The following is a 17,674-nucleotide window of genomic DNA, read 5'->3' on the forward strand; positions in this document are numbered from 1 at the left end:
ACTCTCCAACAACACTCTTTTCTCAAGATTGGTTGAGTAGCTATCAAACTTTTCCAAACAAAAGAACTATTCGGCACATCAGTGGCTTCCAAAAAGCTGTTCCTTGGGAAATACCTTGCTTTGAAGCACTCATACAGCAAAGACCCATCTCCGTGTAATAACCTCCACCCCTTGCTTTGCTAGCATAGCCAAATTGAAGCATCTATATCTCTACAAACCATGCCACCCTCTTTTTTTGGTTGGGTTAACGCCTTCCCATTTTTCCAATGAATTTTCCTTTTGTTAACTTGTCCCCACCAAAATCTAGCGCACATGGTATTAGGTCGTTGCAGAGCTTTATCGGTAGCAGAAGAACTCCCATTGTATATGTAGGAATGGATTTCCCCACCGCTTTGAGGAGTATCTCCTTGCCCGCTCTAGACAATAATTGTCCTTTCCATCCCTGAATCTTCTTCCAAACCCTATCTTTCAAAAAATAGAAAGTTTGAACTTTGCTCTCCCCACCAAAGTCGGCAGCCTAAGATAGGACTCAAAACGTTCAACTTCCTTGATTCCCAGTGTTGTCTTAATACTCTCCCTTTGTTCACCCTCTGTATTGCCACTAAAATAGACAGATGATTTTTCAAGATTAATGCGTTGACCCGATGCCGTTGCATATGTATTTAGTACATCAGAAATAGCTTGCACTTCCTCCTGGTTAGCCTAGCAAAACAGCAGTGAATCATATGCAAATAACAAGTGAGATAAACGAGGTGCTCTCCTCCAAATAGAAACACCATAAATCCTCCCTTCTGCTTGTGCCTTTGCTAACAAAGATGAAAAGCTCTCTACACACAACAAAAACAAATAAGGTGATAAAGGGTCTCCTTGTTGGATCCCTCTAGAGGGTAGAATGTTACCATATGCCTTCCCATTAATGTGAACTGAGGAGGTAGGAGTTGTCACACAGCTCATAACTCTATCAACCCATGCTTTAAGTAGGCCCAATCTGATCATAATACCCTTCAAGAAAGTCTACTCAACCCGATCATATGCTTTGCTAATGTCCAATTTCAGTGCCAGAGAACCCCTTCTACCCGATCTTCTACTGTGCATAGTATGCAGAGTCTCATACGCCACTAATACATTGTTAGTAATTAGATGACCTGGGACAAATGCACTTTAGGTAGGAGATATCAACTGAGGGAGAATGAGCTTCAATATATTAGCCAACACCTTAGAAATAACTTTATATATAAGATTACAAAGGCTGATAGGCCTGTAATCAATCATTCTTTCAGGCGACTTAACTTTAGGAATTAGAACAATATGAGTGTAATTAATATCAGGCAGCATGGTTCTATTATTTTGAAAATCTAATACAAGAGCACACACATTATCACCCACAATATGCCAAAACTTTTGATAAAAGAGAGCATTCATACCATCAAGTCCAGGAGCCTTTGTTGATCTCATTTGGAACAACGCAACTTTGATTTCTTCCGCACTATATTCACCGGACAACACTTCTAGCATATCCGAGGTCACTTTGTGTGGTACCGCATTAAGACATTCTTCCATCTGATCACATCCACCTGAACTAAAAATTGACTCAAAATAATTTGTCGCCACCCCAGCAATCCTCTATATCTTCTACCCAACTCTGCTATTGATTTCTAATTCCTTGAATAAAATTTCAGCGTCTTCGTTGGGAGGCCTTTGAATGGAAAAACTTTGTGTTTTTATCCCCATGTTTCAGCCAAAAAAACTCTAGAACATTGATGCCAATATATCTCCTGCTTGATGAGAAGATCATCTAATCTCTTACTAACATGTAAGGACTCGGCCTTGTTCTCCTCAGTTGGTGCACTTGCATTTAACAACTTTACCTGTTCCTACAACTTTTTGATTTCTTCTGTATCTGGGTGGGTCTTCGCAGCACCCCATGCAAACAAACTTCCCCCACAACCCTTGATTCTCTCCTGTATTGCTTGCATAGCCGAACTTGCCCCACTCACCGTACGCCATGCCTCATCCACTGTCTTCTCATAGTCATCCCATAACAACCACGATTCTTCAAATCTGAAACCCTATGCTCCATTGACCTAAAACCCTCTATCTGTTCTAGTTTGCAAGATCAGCGGGAGGTGATCTGAGGAGTGTGACACTAGATGCATTATCGTAGTAGCAGGAAATTTCTGCTTCCACCTAGCATTACTTACTGCTTTATATAATCGCTGCCTTGTATTTGCACTCCTCGGTCTTTTATTATTCCATGTGAAAGGGTAACCCCGAAATCCCAAATCAATTACGCCACATGACTTTAGTGCCAAGCCAAACTCCTCCATCTACTTAGAAGTTGGTGGAAGAAATCTCCAATACAACACCAAGGGCCTTCCACCAACGTGGACAGATGAGAAAGGAGAGCCAATGATCACGTCTTTTGACTAGCCTTAGGGCCAACCATAGAAGCATGTTAAATTCCATTGAAAGCCATCATCTTCCTCCACTGTAGCTAGGATGTGGTTCTCCGTGTAATTAATCACATCAAGCTTCACCTCAAGTTTCCAAAGTAAAGCCAGATCTCCCCCTGAATTTGGCTTTTAAATGATAAGCTTGTTCCTAAAAGGCAATTCTCTACAATGTCTATCAAATCCTTCCTTATCCAAGCATGTTTCCATTAAAAAATACACTGTGGGTACTTGCTCCTTCACCATTTTGTGAAGGCTACGAACTGTCCAAGGGTTCCCAAGCCCTTGGCAGTTCCAAATTAAGAGCCTCCTTGCGATAAACAGGGGTGGTTCTCCCCCCCCCCCCCCAATCGTTGTGGTCATCTGTGAACTCTCCTCGATCTTCTCACGTTTCCTTAGGTTTCCGTCAGTGTTCAATTCCACTTCAATCTCCTTTTGATGCACTCCACGTTTACCCAGGCTGTGTGGCTTAGTCGTTGCACTCCTATCCTACCCACACACCATACGAGTAATCCTTTTCCATGTGGGCCGAATTTTAAGTGACATAAACCCATCTGATTTCAACTTCTCCACGAGCTCAACAACTGGATTCAGATCATCTCCCTCATTTTTTGAATTTGAGTCATCCACGTTTCCCTCATCCTTTGAATTCAAAAAAGGGTATTTACTTCCTATCCACCCCGAGTCCAGCCAATCCATTTCTGTTTCTAACCTCCCCTCTATTTTGGATAAAGTTTCCCTGCCCCTCTCAATCCTTCCTTCTTTCTCAGGAATATCCTCCTCACTCCTCGGGATAATCCCTACAATATCAGGCTGTCGTTCTTCACTCTGCCATTGCCATGCACCGTGGAGTTGGTTTGCGCCGCCACATCCTTCTCATCCCGATCCTCATCATGTTGGACCCTTGAATCCGTTTCCATCTCCTTTCTTAAGAAGCTTTGTCGATCTGACTTGCGCGTGAACGGTGACCAAGGACGGTCACCACTAGCTCGCAACCACTCCCCATATTGACAGTCAACTTCCCCTCCATTTTTTGTAAAAGCAAAATAAGTAGCATAATGCTTGAGGTCATGACCCAATAATCCACAATAACGGCAGAACAAAGGCAACCTCTTGTACTTGAAAGTAGCCCAGTTTTGCTGTTATTCAACCCCGAAAGAAAACCCCCACGTCTAATGGGCTTTGAAATAGGAAGAGCAACTTTAACTCTCATGAATAAATTCTACCCGTCCTGTCTACGCCTCCTCTCTACCTCGACCACCATACCCAACCAACCTCCGACTTCCATTGCCACTTGAGGACAAACCATATCAAAAGGAGCACCCCATATCTGCACCCATAGAGTAACTGAGTCAAACTTTACATTTTTTGCCGTCATCCTTGATTGCCAACGCCGCAACATCAGTGCCTGATTGTCGAACGTCCATGGGCCCTCTCTTATTGCTCGCTCCATATCAAACTTTGTATTGAATTTGAATTGAAACAAGTTTGACCCTACTTCCACTATTTGCAGTCCTTCATTTATTCCCCACGCTTTCCTCAACATATTCTGAGCAGCTCTCTTGTTGAAAGGCTTGCATGTGAGAAACTTCCTAATTAGACTTTGAGGGCAACTCTCTATTTCTTCTTTCCGACCCTCCTCCGAAATAACTATCACTTCTTCCTCATCCATAGTAAGCTTAATGTTCTCTAAACCGTGAATCACGTCTTCCGCCATTTCCTATGGAGTCTTCTATGGAGTTTTCCTATGGGTAGCTTTTCCTATGGAGTTTTCCGGTGATCTTGCCAGAACAATGGTGGTGGAATTGGTTAGGAGTGGTACCGGCAGAAGAGGATGGGAGAGTGATAGCATAAGAGAGAAAATGAAAAGAAAAGGGAGAAAATAAGTGAGCTAGCCAAGAGAGTGAGAGTGTGAGATGGTATTTGTGTGATGGGGAAGTGAGTGGGGTAAGTGGGCACGTGTGAAAGCAACTAAAAATCTGACCTTTTTTTTTTTTTTTTTTTTTCTCTTTTTTTCTCTTTAGTGGGCTGGGCTTGGCCGTTACGCCGGCACTTTTTTATAGATGGTGCCCACTGATGATGCCGAAAATCGTCAGTGAGCTGCACAGTCCTCACGTGCCCAAAATAATACATTCCCAACACCGAAAAAGAAGACCTCAAGAGAGTACCCGTGTGGTACCGGCCAAATACCCTCCGAAGGTTAAGTCAGAAAACTGTCACAACTCTAGAATGCCAGAGTTAGGGTGAATTATGCGTATCTTGGTTTCTGAGGGTTTTGGGTTTTTATAGTAGTGGGGGAACCGACTTCAGTTCCTTGGCGTAAAGGAATATTTTCTTGTAGAGAAGATCCTCATAAATGAGCATATTTTGTGGGATTCTTTCTATATAGAGATTCTGTTGACTAGGGTTAATCATGGAGCATAAGTTATTTCCATTTGAGGTTCCTTGAGGACCAAAAAAACCATGTAGGTGCCACGTGGCTTTTGCCACCGTCCACCTTAATGTTAGTCTACCTCCCTGTCCGTCCAACAAGGTTAATCCGTCCACTCACCACACATGTTGTCGTGTTAGCTAGTCTCTTCGTCCATCACCATATTGCAGCCGTCCAAAGTTGTTTCTGTAAAATCTGTCTGTTCATCTTAATTTTATCCTCTTCAATTATGGTTATTAATTTGGAGTTTCACATTAACTATATTATGGGAGTATCGAATAATTTTTCATCTACATAATGCTGCTTGCTAGTAGATAAATAGTAACTTCAACCAAATTTACATTTCAATGCTTGACTTGTCAACAACACGTTTGCTGGGTGAATGTTTTTTTGGGAATCATGTCTTTTAATGATGATTGACCAAAAAAAAGTACGACAAATTGTACTCCTTCAAATTGGGTGTATTAAATTTATACCCAATTGGTCATAGTATCATATTATATCCAAATGAATACACACAAAAATAAAATAAAATAAAAAGATTACAAAGCTAACATAAAAGGAAGTTTAGTCCATGACTAATACAAAGAATGCTTAAAATTTATTAAACTTGAGTTAACGTCGGCATTACATAGGAAACCTTTTTTTTTTTTTAGGTATCATAATGTTTACAAATTTTGTAGTTAAACTTGTTAGCACCTTTTGATATTTTCAATGAAGACATTCACGCTCTGTTTGTTGCAGCAATGACGTTTTCTAGAAAACGAGTCATTTTTCAAAAAGTATTTTCTATAAAACTATCTCATTTTCTAATATTTGGTAGTAACTTTAAATGAGTTGAAAAGAAACCTCCTAACTTCCCTTATTTAGTTTACTGTGAGATATAGTTGTTTTCCAAAAAAATTTAATGGAAAACAATCTTTAAAAATAAACCATACTTTTTATGTTGACTAAAGATAGTTTTCCTTTGATTCATCTTTTTTTATGCTGCCAAACATTAGAAAACATGAATAACTATCTTTACACAAAGTTTTCCATCGAAACAAACGGAGCGTCAAAGTTTAGATCTCTCTACTTCTAAAATTCTAACTACCGAATTAAATAAATAAATAAAGTTTACAAATAATATTTAATATATTCTCGTGCATTTGACATGTCAATTAATGTTATATTGTGTATATTGGACTTTTTTTTTTCAATGAGAATACTATGTAAATTGTTTCTCCTTAGAAAATATTTGTGATTTTAAATAATATCTTTCAAACGAATTGCTTAGATTCTTTTTCGCAGTTAAAGAGCCTCTTTTTTTTTTTCTTTTCTTTTGGCTTCAAGTGGGGATAAATATGCATGCATGCCTCTTTTTGAACCAAATGGCTAACAAAACCGTTTTGGTCAACTCAAATGGCTTACATTTTCGAACTTTTGCATAAAAATGTATGCAGGCTTCTTTTTGTACCATACATTTGTCGCATAGAAAAGGAGGTGATTTTTATTTTGGAAACTTTTTGAAGAGAAAATCCTCATATTTTGTTTCTGAAATAATCCTTATTCAGCCACTAAAATTACAATAATGCTTGAACTTTTAAACTAAACAATGATTTTAATTAATTGGGAAGACAAATATGCTAAATTTTAAACTGAAAGTATTAGATGTCTGTGGCCTATGGTCCATTGGCATTTAGCCATTTACCCTTATACGTGAGGGTTAATTTTGAAAATACTAAGACCATAACTTGTGTCACAATTTTTACCACAATTTTCTGATGTGACAAATTATAAGTGATAAAATAAAAGTGATTGGTTTATATGGGTCTATAACTCTACTATTCATAACTCGCCACATGGATAAGTTGTGAAAAAATTGTGGTAAAATTTGTAGTCTTAATATACCCATGGATAAATTATGGAAAAATTGTGGTAAAAGTTGTGATTTTAGCATATTAGTCTTTAATCTGAGAGGTACAAATGTAGAATCCCCGTATGCACATTAAAAAAAAAAATTGAAAATATATCATTTTGGCTAAAGATTCTTACAAAGGTTGACGAAGTCAGACTTTGGAATCCTATATTTTAACATGGCCAAATTCACGTGGGTGCAGAATTTAATACTAGACGCTAAATATGGTTAGCAAAATCCTAGCTATTTATCATTAGGATTGTTATTGTAACCACCAAATTTGTTTGGCATTTCCCTAAAACTTGTCCTTTATTCTTTAATTCCTGGAGGAAGCGGCATGCATAACATGTTGACATAGGGATATATAGTTAAATACCATTACTCGTCAGTCATCACCGTCCCTGTTTGGAAATTCTGATATATTAGTGTTATTGAATAGCCCAGAGTGAGAGTGAGAGTGAGAGTGAGAGAATAGCCATTTGCAACAGTTCCTTGCTTGGTTGGTAATGAAATCATGTGATTTTTATATTATAAATTTTCTTAACACAATGAAATGTTTATAACTTTACCAATTTTTTTTTTTTTTTGTTTACTTTTTTCTTTCAGAAAAAATCAGGTTTTTTGAGATTTGAAGGTGTCAAAGAAAGCTAGCTAGCTGCAGGTTTTTATCTCCCCACAGCAAAAGTACCCTTGAATTGATTTCTCTCTCGTCTCCAAAGGAAAAAGGCAGGTGTAGTTCCAAAAGCACTAAATGTTCATATGGTGATGAGATTTTTCTTGGGTTTCATAACATGAATTAACCACATTTTTATAATTCTCTAGCAAAAAATCTAATTTGACTAAATTTAAAACTCTTTGTGATAATTCATAATTAAAAATAATATAATAAAATCTGATGTGGCTTTGTTGTTGTTCACTAAGATTTATACTGCCTTTACAAGTTGGTAGTAACCAAAGAGATCAAATTATTTCCAATAGCTTGATCTGATGATCAAAACCGATTGGCCATGTATATGTAAAGAAACCACCTTCAAAGGAGGACTGATAATTGTGGTTTAATTCTTATTTTCTTTTCCCTTTGCCTTAATTGTGACTATATCTTGAACGATCACGAAAATTCCTAATGTTGATCTATAGTTCGTTGTTATGCACACCACATTGTTACCTTCTACCATAGATAACATAAAAGATGAAATTATATGATTGGGGTCTGTCTAGCTGATATGAGAAATATTTGCATAAAAAGAGAGAGAAATAATCTAAGTTGAGAAACTGATAGATTGCCATTCTTAGGCTTTTCGCACCCTTTACGGTGTTTAAATGTTTGAATACTAATAAGTTGTTTCGTGCCTTTTACGGTATTTAAATGTTTGAAGACTAATAAAGTTTGTTGTGCCTTGAGCACTAGTATTGGTGATGCTAAGAGCATCTCCAATAGGTGCTCTAAGAACAACCACACCAAAAACTCACTCCAACAGTTTCTCTAAAAGCAAAACTTTTCTAAACTTTTTTTGAAGTTGCTACAGTCGTTCTCTTTATCTAGAGAAAATTGTAGCAACTCCAAATGAATTTTTCTACTTAAAAAAATCATACAACTCAATAAAAAAAAATTCTTTCTCTCTCCTCTCACTACGGCTACAAACACAACAATTCTTAGCCTCAAACATCTCTAAACTCAAGCATAATCAAAATACAAACTCAAAAAAACAATCTTAAAATTAATCAAATCATAACAATAAAAACAAAAAAGAAAAAGAAAAAAAGACACAAGCCATCTAACCCATTTGGGCTGTGTTGGGAAGGAAGACAAGCGACGGCAGTGGAGCGGAAGGCACAGCTTGGCACAATGATCGCCGATTCTTCACCGGCCTGTGTCCTTCGATCAATGGTGGAGCAAGCAAGATCTCTCGCTTGTTCTTTCTCTGTCTACCTCTTTCTCCGTTTCTTATCATAGAGAGAGCTAGAGAATGTTATGGAATCAAGTAGAAAAAGAAAAAAAAAAAAAAAGTAGAAAAAGAGAGAGCTAGAGAAAGAAAGAGAGAGAGAGGTTTTGGAATCAAGTAGAAAAAGAAAAGGAAGTAGAGAAAAAAAGGGGAGGATGGAGATAGGAGTAGGTATACGCGTGTGGTGGAGAAAAAAAAAAAAAAAACATATGGATGAAAGAAAGGAAAAATAATATAAATGATAAGAAATGACAATTCATAAATGCTACCACAATATTTTCACAATAAATCTTAAGTAACATATTGTTATTAGCTAATATTGATGAGTACAAAAATAATTTCAGTGACGGTTTCAAATTAGAATTAGTAACAACTTTTCATATAAGATTTTGTTATGATTCTTGTGAAAGTATTGTAAAAAATATTATGGATGTAAAACTTTTTGTTGAGAAATATAATTGCTGAGAATGAATAGAGGTAGAATAAATAAAGATTAAAAAAGAATAAAGAATGAATGAAGAAATAATATTTAAATGAGATGGATAAAGAATAGAGAATCTGTTGAAAGGTGTATTTGAAAAAGTGTGTAAGTAAAAGGTAAAAGGTAAATGTCACTATTTATTGTCCAAACAGTACAAAAATTTAGACAAGCTGCTAGAGATACTCTAAAAAGTTATATTAGTATATTTAGCACTATCAAATACCAAAATGTGGCTACATTGGTAGTGTCAAAGCCATATTTTTTTGGCTCCACAGCTACAGTAGTTGTATAGCTCATGTGAAAAAAAAAAAAAAATATATATATATATTATTAACTTCTTGTGTCCACACAGTTTTTTAATAAAAAAATCTCTATCAAATAGCTAAAAATATAGATTCATTGATTTTGGGTGTTTGTAAAGTGAAAAGATAAAATAGATAAAATAGCTTTTTGTGAAGCTATATTGCTAAATTTATGTCTCCACCAATGTAGATCTGGAAAATTATTGTGTACTCCCGGAGTACCATAAATGCGTACTCCTTCCTCTCACATGAATGGTGGGTCCTACTAATTAAATTCATTGTAGAACCTACCATTTATGTTAGATGGGGGAGTACCTAATAATTTTCTTGTAGATCCTTTTCAGTATTTAAAACTTTGCAAACTACATAAAAGGCGCTAAAAGGGTTATTAGTCTGCAAATATTAAGTAACATAAAAGGTGCGGAAAAGCCTTAGTAGTCTGCAAACATTAACTAACATAAAAGGCTCAAAAAAACCTTACTAGTTTAGCGCCTTTTATGTAGTCGTACTTAGGTGTTTGATTGATGTACGTTGCAATGACATAATTTGGCATAAGAAGAGCCGAAAAGGGGTTTGTGTTAAACTGGTTTTGTTCAATTATATTTGAAACAACTACTCATTTTATACAATAGAATTATCCTGTTATGTCGAGTAGTCAAAAATTGAAGAATTAACTGCCCCTAATTAGAAAGATATAAAATAACAATAGGGATGTTTGAACGTATCTTGATATTTGTGCTCCTTCAATAAGCTTTTTTGGTATGTATACTATTTGGGATAATTTGGTATAAAAGGAAGTCAAACATTCAAATGAATCTGAGTTGTTTACCAATTTAATAGGTTGCCATCTTTAAGTGTGCCACATCTTTGTTGAAATTTGAAATTAGCATGTAGTAGAAGGGAATTACAGAGATTTACAACTTGTACACAACAGAAATTTACAAGAAATACCCATTTGCACGCAATTTCTGTAACATAATCCCTCAATCCTATGAACTGTAAAACTAAAAAATTTCGTAGAAATTGTGATGAATAAACTCTAACAATAAAAGGCATACTTTATTTCCCCCAAATACACTTCCACTTTTCCTATTTCTGTCCAATTATATATGAAACTCATAGATAGTCAAGAAAATTGGACATAGAAATATGTAAATCGTTAGTAGTGCCACGCTTTTTACTAGATCCATTTAAAAATTGTTATTTCATAGCAAGAAACCTCAGTTCACAAGCAGTGACTCAAGTTAAGACTTGTGTGTGATGAAAGTACACACTCTAGATTATGAAATAACACTAGTTGTAGAAAAGAAGTTAGAAAGGGTAGAAGGAAGCATCTCTCAAGGTTTGGTTAATGTTTGGGTTTAGAAATTAATTACCTTTTTTTTTTTTTTTTTGATAAACTGCCATTTCAATAGATTAAGTAGAACAACAGGAGGTACAACAATCTTGCCTACAAGTTTTCAAGATAGGGGGAGGCAAATTATAGTTATTACACAAGAAACCTTCTTTAAGAGCAACAGCATATTTAGCAGCAAAAGGAGCTACTGAGTTTAGAGATCTCTTAACCCAACAAAACTCACAATTATCAAAAGATACACTCATGTCAGCGGCATCATGAATGATGGAGGGGATGGACCAATCAATTGGTTCTTCTGCTTTGGACAGGGCATCAAAACATATTTTGAATCCCCCTCCACAATGATGTTGCACCAATTTTCAGCGATAGCCAAGTTTAGTGCCCACAGTATTGCAGCTGCTTCAGCTTGAGTAGGAGTGCATAAATCATGAATTTTAGCCCATACCTTTAACACCTCTTCAAACTCATTTCTTGCTACCACAACAAATGAGGTGAAAGCCTATGAGATAGTAGCATCCACATTTAGTTTTATATAGTTTTTAGGAGGGGAAATCCATGAAGTAAATACCTCTCTCCTATCTTTGTTCTGCTCATGGTCCAAAGCATTAAGATATTCCTTTACTCTATTTTCTGCATTACATATGGTAGAAATGATGTTCACCTCATTGCCATAATGACATACCTGATTCCTGAGATGCCAAAACGCCTCCATAGTGAGTGTACTCAACTCATCCAAGTTCAAGACCACTTTAAGGATGTCCTCGTTTAATGCAATATTCATTTGTCAGTTCTTATGCCCCAACTATAGCCAAACCAGATGGCCCTTGCTACTTGGCAATGAAAAAAATAGATGAGTTGTTGTTTCAGGTTCTCTGCCATAAAACACATAGTTTGGATCAGAAGTCCCTATTCTTTCTGCCAAGTTGTTTTTGGTTGGTAACACATTGAACTCAATTCTCCATAGTAACATTTTGATTCTGTCATGAGCTTTGATCTTTCATATTTTTTTCCGTTGTGCTATGAAACTTCCACAAGGAGGGTCTTAGTTAGCTTTATATGCAGATTTCACAAAAAATGCCCATTTGTTGTTCGGAACCTAGATTAGCTTATCAACTCTGCCTCTCAAAGGAATATGTATGTTTTGGATGGCTTCAACTGACTCAGAATTAAATAGCTCATTTAGCAGAGGTAGATTCCAGCAATGATCCTCGATAGATATCAAGTTAGACACCATCAAAGGATTTCGTTGAATTGAGTCATCCTTTGGAGTTGGTTTAAACCCAACTAGCCAAGGAATCCAAGGGTCCACCCACACATTAATGGAAGCACCATTTCCAACAAGGTAACAAGCTCCCTTAGCAATAAGAGTTTTGGTTTTCTCAATTGCTTTCCAAATTGGAGAAGCATTTTTGGAAGGTTCACTTTGAAGCCAATTCTCTCTGACCTTGTATTTACTTCTTAGTAAGTTCATACACAAGCTGTCCATTTTTGAGACAATCATCCAAGCAAGTTTAGCCAAGAGAGCTTTATTAAAATCCTTGCTCTTTCTAAATCCCATCCCTCCAATTCCTTTAGGTAGACATAGTTTTTCCCAAGCCAACCAAGCCAAATACCTTCCATTTGGGTTTTTTGGATTCCACCAAAATTTTCTAGTCAAAGCATCTAACTTATCACACACCTTAGTAGGGATGTCAAAAGTAGACATTGTGTATGTACGTAAAGCTTGAGCCACCGTTTTAATTAGAGTGGATCTTCCCGCCCATGATAAAGTCTTCTCCACCTTTTCAGTTTGGCTTCCAACCTCTCTTGTAAGAACTTAAAGTCCTTTGCTGGAGCCTTGGTAAGGAATAAAGGAGCCCCCAAGTAAACAGACTTTGTTTTAAGACTTTTCATCTGTAGAATATGCTTTATGCCTCTGCAAGTTTGCTGGTGGGTGATTTTGGAGAATATAACCCCTGATTTTGCTCTATTAAGCAGCTGCCCAGACCACCTACAATATTTTTCCAAGAAGCCATTAATGGCATTAGCTTCCCTCTTACATGCTTTTGAGAATAGAACAATATCATCCGCATACACTACATGTGTGATAGGAATGCTGCCAATACTAGCCTTAACCCCACTAATATTCTTCTCCATAAATTCCTTCTCTAAAATTCGTGAAAAAACTTTGGTGTAATATGAATAGGTAACGGGATAGCGGGTCCCCTTGTCTTAACCCTCTTTTAATTTAGGTCTAAATTGCCCTATCTTTCCCCCATTTATTAGTAACTCAAGGATCCATTTCACAAATTGTTCATCAAACCCAAAGTTCTTGAGTACTACTTGGAGGAAATTCCAATTCACTCTATCATAAGCCTTTTGAAGATAAATTTTGACAGCTCTTGTCTTAAAATTATGCAGCATTTCTTGAAAATAATCTGGTTTTCGGCAATCTACCTTCCCGGAATAAATGCAACTTGTGTGGGGGAGATAAGCTTATGCAAAATTTTCCTCAATCTAGACACTAACAGTTTAGTAATGATTTTATACACAACATTACATAAACTTATAGGCCTATAATGAGTAAATGATGTAGGGCTTTGTGATTTAGGAATAAGAACAATAAAAGAGTTATTTACCTCAGCTGACATTCTTCTTGCTTGAAAAAAATGATGTGACAGCTCTTGTAACAGACTCTCCCAAAATTGCCCAATATTGTTTGTAGAATAGTACATGAAAGCCATTTGGTTCTGGGGCTTTTAGAGCTTGCATCTAGAATAGCTCCTTCTTGATCTCAGATTGAGTTGGGACTCTGCATAATTCAATATTTTCTTTTTCAGTGATGCATAGAGTGATTAGATTATCCAAATTTCTAGAAAGTCCACTTCCTCTTCATTAAATAAAGTCTTGAATTTTTCCACAAAGTGCTTTTGGATCTCCCTTCTGTCTATGATCCATTCCCTAGAGTCATTCTTTATTGTATCTATTGAGTTTCTTCTTCTCCTTATGATGGTAGATAAATGGAAAAATTTTGAGTTCTTGTCCCCCTCCTTGAGCCAAACTTCTCTGAATTTTTGTTTCCAAAGTATTTCATTTCTCAGGAGCCACTCCTTAAGTTCAGCTTGGAGATGAGCTTCCTTTCTATAGTTCTCCTCCATGCAATCCGCTTTTTGTATCTCTTGGATTTTGGTTAGCAGCACGTCTTTTCTCCTTAGTGACCAAAGACTTCTTTGTTCCATTTCTTTAAAGCCATTTGGGTGTTTTGTTGTTTCATGCACAGTTTTAAGAATTCTAAGCCCTCCACCTCTTCTTTTTAAGCTTCATCAATAACTCCGTAGCACTTTGTATCCCTTGTCCAAGCAGCCTCAAATCTAAATGGTCTAGGAAAGTAATGATCAGCTGACTGTGTGTCCAAAAGGATAGGACAATGATTAGAATTTATGGCACCCAAATGGTGAATGGTTGCCTTTGGAAAAGCTAATCTCCAGGATATGCTAGATATACCCCTGTCCAGCCTCTCCCTTATGACATTCTTTCCCCATCTTTTTTTCCTCCAAGTGAACCTGCTTCCAGAGTACCCCAAATCAATAGCTCCTAATTCGAAAAGAATGTCCTTCAAAAAATTTGGGGACATTGAGCTCTTAGCTCTTTCCCCATCCTTTTCTTCACTATTTTAGACAATTTTGAAATCTCCGAAGCAAATCCAAGGCTCTTGAAATGACTCCAATAAAGCACAAAGGTTCTCCCAAGCCTTTCTCTTCTTGGCTGCTTAAGGTGGTCCATAAAAGCCAACCAAATACCAGTCTCCACCAGGGTCCATAATTTTAACCGCAATCATATAATTATTAAACTCAACCACTTCAATTTGCACATTGTTCTTCCACATTAAACATAATCCCCCTACTCTACCCTTTGTCTCAATTACCACTTTTTCATCAAAACCAACCCTTCTCTTTACATATTCCATATGTTCTTCATTTGCTTTCGTTTCATACAAAAAAATTATATTTGGCTTATGACCTCTTTTTTGAGCTCTGAGGGCTCTCACCGTTGAGGCATTGCAAATGCCTCTACAATTCCATCCTAAAGCTCTCATATTGAAAGCAAACAACCCAACACTTCTTTTAGAGTAACCCAAAACACAGCCAAACAACTTAAAACTGAATACCCACAACAAAATAGTACGGAGGCCAGTAGACAGCAATTTACCTTGCAAATATCTTTGGCTGCCGGACTGAAATACAACACCCAACGACTATGACTTCAAAGATGACGATGATAGCACCACAAACAATGCAGCTACTAGACCTACTCGGGGTATAAAAAATGACCCACACCGGCCAAGAAAAGGCCCACTGACAGGACGGAGTAAGCCCACAATGGCAGAGAGAGACCCACTACTGGGCGGAGCACATGGGCACCGCGTGACCCACTGAAAGGAGTAGTCCGGCCCACCAAAGAGGCAGATAAGGCCACACTTCGAAGCACAGCTCACAAACGCGACAGTTAGAAATTAATTACTTGATCGTATAAACAACCACTACTTGCGTGCATAACCCAATGAGCTATTGCACTGCACCTGCTTGTACTGTCCTTCTATTACTTATACAACACACATATCTTGCCTACAAAGAAAGATAGTCTCCTGTTCAATGTTCAAAAATAATACCATAAGACCTCAGTCTTTGACATGATATCAAAGCCAAAGCTTTGAGCTTCCCGTTTTTTTACAAGTAGGCTGTCTTTCGTCACTATTCTTTAGTTGCCCTAGCCTTCTCTTATTCGCCTCCATAGCCATCATAAGAAGTGACTCACTATCGTCAACCAAAGCTACTTTCACTCTCAAATCCACTCCAACCGTACATTAACTCGAGCACCCATACACGGAAGTTGCAAGATCAAGGAAGTTGGAATCACCTTGATATGACATTGCATGCATCGGAGAAAGTTTTGGACTGCCTCACTACGTGTCCAAAACTTATGACCTTGTCTATACACCCTTACAAAAAGCCTGACATGCGTCCACACATTGTACAACAACGTGCACACCATGTGTCAGTTCAATATCACGCCATGTCAATCCTAAGTGCATTAGGGTGCCACACAATCATGTCACATCAGCACCTATCATGTTAGCCTGCCCTAACTCGACTTGAATTTATGCTAAACTGCAATCTTAGATTGTGGGTTTGTTTGGATAGAATTTATTGTTGAAAACTGAAAATTGAAAATACTGTAACAAAATAATTTTTAAAGGGATAAAAAACACTGTTCATTCCAGAAGTTACTGTTCATTGGCCTAAAATCACTGTTCATGGCCAATGAACAGTAACAAACACGCGTTGAAAAAAAAAAAAAACAAAACGTGGACGCAGCTAAAAGAAGCTGGATCCAAACGTATTCTGTGTATGAATTGCAATTCCAAACTGAGATCTAGACTGGCTTGAATCGTGATCCCGAACCAGCCAACCAAGGTTTGACATTGACTAAGAGCTGAATTTCTCCATCTAGGTACTTTTTTACTATTTACTCAGATATATATATATATATATATTAAGAGAATTCAGAAAGTTAGTTATTGGTTTTTTTGCTGACAAAAATACTCCTAAATTAATTAACTAACAACTTAAAAATGGGGTTAAAATAGTAAATTGACAAAAATAATAAATTCTTGCTTCTACATTAAAATGTCTTCCTCCTTCTAATAAATACCTACTTTTACGTTGATTTAAATCCCTGCTTCTACTCACTAACTACCTATAAAATAGGATCACTCTTTTGTTAGTTTTAAAACTCTTCTATTCTACAAAACTCACCCCACGTATTCTTTTTTTTTTTTTTACTTCATCACACCCTTAGATTTTTTTTTATTGGAAAAAGTAGAAATCCTAAATTATAATAAATATAAATTATTAATCTTTACCCAAAAAATAGAAGAGCCTCTGAGCATGCGTTTATGCGCGTGCTCAGAGGCTAGTATATATTAAGAAGATTCAAAAAGTTAGTTATTATTATTTTTACTGTAAAAAATACTCATAATTTAATTAATTTATTCTTATTTCTTAAACAGAGAAATAAGGTTAAGAAGGTAAATCAACTAAATTTTTTTCACTACCCTCACACTTCCCACTTCCCAGCCCCGCTATCCCACATTTCTAACCAAAAATAAGAAAGAAAAGCCACCTACCTACGTCTCCTAAAAATAAAAAATAAAAACTACCAACGGTTCCAATAAAAAAATATTTAAAAAAAAACTTCCATAAAAAATTTAAAAAAAAAAAAACCTACTCACATCACATAAAATTATGACGGAAATCACATTTTCGTCCCTACATTTTCAACAAATTCTCACTTTAGTCCCTAGATTTTATTTTCACTGCTTTTAGTCCCTATTCTGAAAAACGCTTCTCGTTTTGGTCCCTGCCGTTACATCAGGACAGAAAATGCACACGTGGCAAACGGATACCACGTGTGCATTGTTGGCACACTAAAAGCTGACGTGGCCCTTAAAATAATAATAAAAAATATCATGTCAACATCTAATTTAAAAAAATTAATTTATTAATTTTAACTAAATAAAACAAATAAAAACAGAATTAAAAACTAAAAATTATATTAATTAAGATCTAAGTGTGTCTTGAACAAGAACAATAAGAACATAAACCCAGATCCAAGAACACAAACCCAGAAATTAAAATTTAAAAAAAAAAAAAAAACCAGTAAATGTTTGTCCCTGAGATAGTTTCTGCTTCGCTTGGTTGCAAGAAAACACAGGATGAAAGATCTAACATTAGCAAACTAAGAAGATGAAAGTTCTGGGTTTTAATCACAGAG

At 36.5% G+C, this 17,674-nt stretch overlaps 3 protein-coding genes across 3 annotated transcripts; all 3 read right to left on the bottom strand.

Annotated features, from left to right (window-relative positions):
• Positions 1 to 468: 468 nt before the first annotated feature.
• Positions 469 to 3,149, bottom strand: LOC142608998 (uncharacterized). Its single transcript, XM_075780645.1, has 2 exons — positions 2,952 to 3,149; positions 469 to 702 (listed from the first exon to the last, which is right to left on the bottom strand). The coding sequence occupies exons 1-2, from the start codon at positions 3,147 to 3,149 to the stop codon at positions 469 to 471; spliced, it is 432 nt and encodes a 143-aa protein (XP_075636760.1).
• An 8,808-nt stretch (positions 3,150 to 11,957) lies between these two features.
• Positions 11,958 to 12,566, bottom strand: LOC142608999 (putative mitochondrial protein AtMg00310). Its single transcript, XM_075780647.1, has one exon. It carries the CDS (start codon positions 12,564 to 12,566, stop codon positions 11,958 to 11,960), a length of 609 nt encoding a protein of 202 aa, XP_075636762.1.
• A 35-nt stretch (positions 12,567 to 12,601) lies between these two features.
• On the bottom strand, positions 12,602 to 12,997 carry LOC142609000 (uncharacterized). Its single transcript, XM_075780648.1, has one exon. It carries the CDS (start codon positions 12,995 to 12,997, stop codon positions 12,602 to 12,604), a length of 396 nt encoding a protein of 131 aa, XP_075636763.1.
• Between the last annotated feature and the right edge of the window lie 4,677 nt (positions 12,998 to 17,674).

The sequence above is a fragment of the Castanea sativa genome, chromosome 9 (genome assembly GCF_040712315.1).
Source record: "Castanea sativa cultivar Marrone di Chiusa Pesio chromosome 9, ASM4071231v1".
Lineage (NCBI taxonomy): Eukaryota > Viridiplantae > Streptophyta > Magnoliopsida > Fagales > Fagaceae > Castanea > Castanea sativa.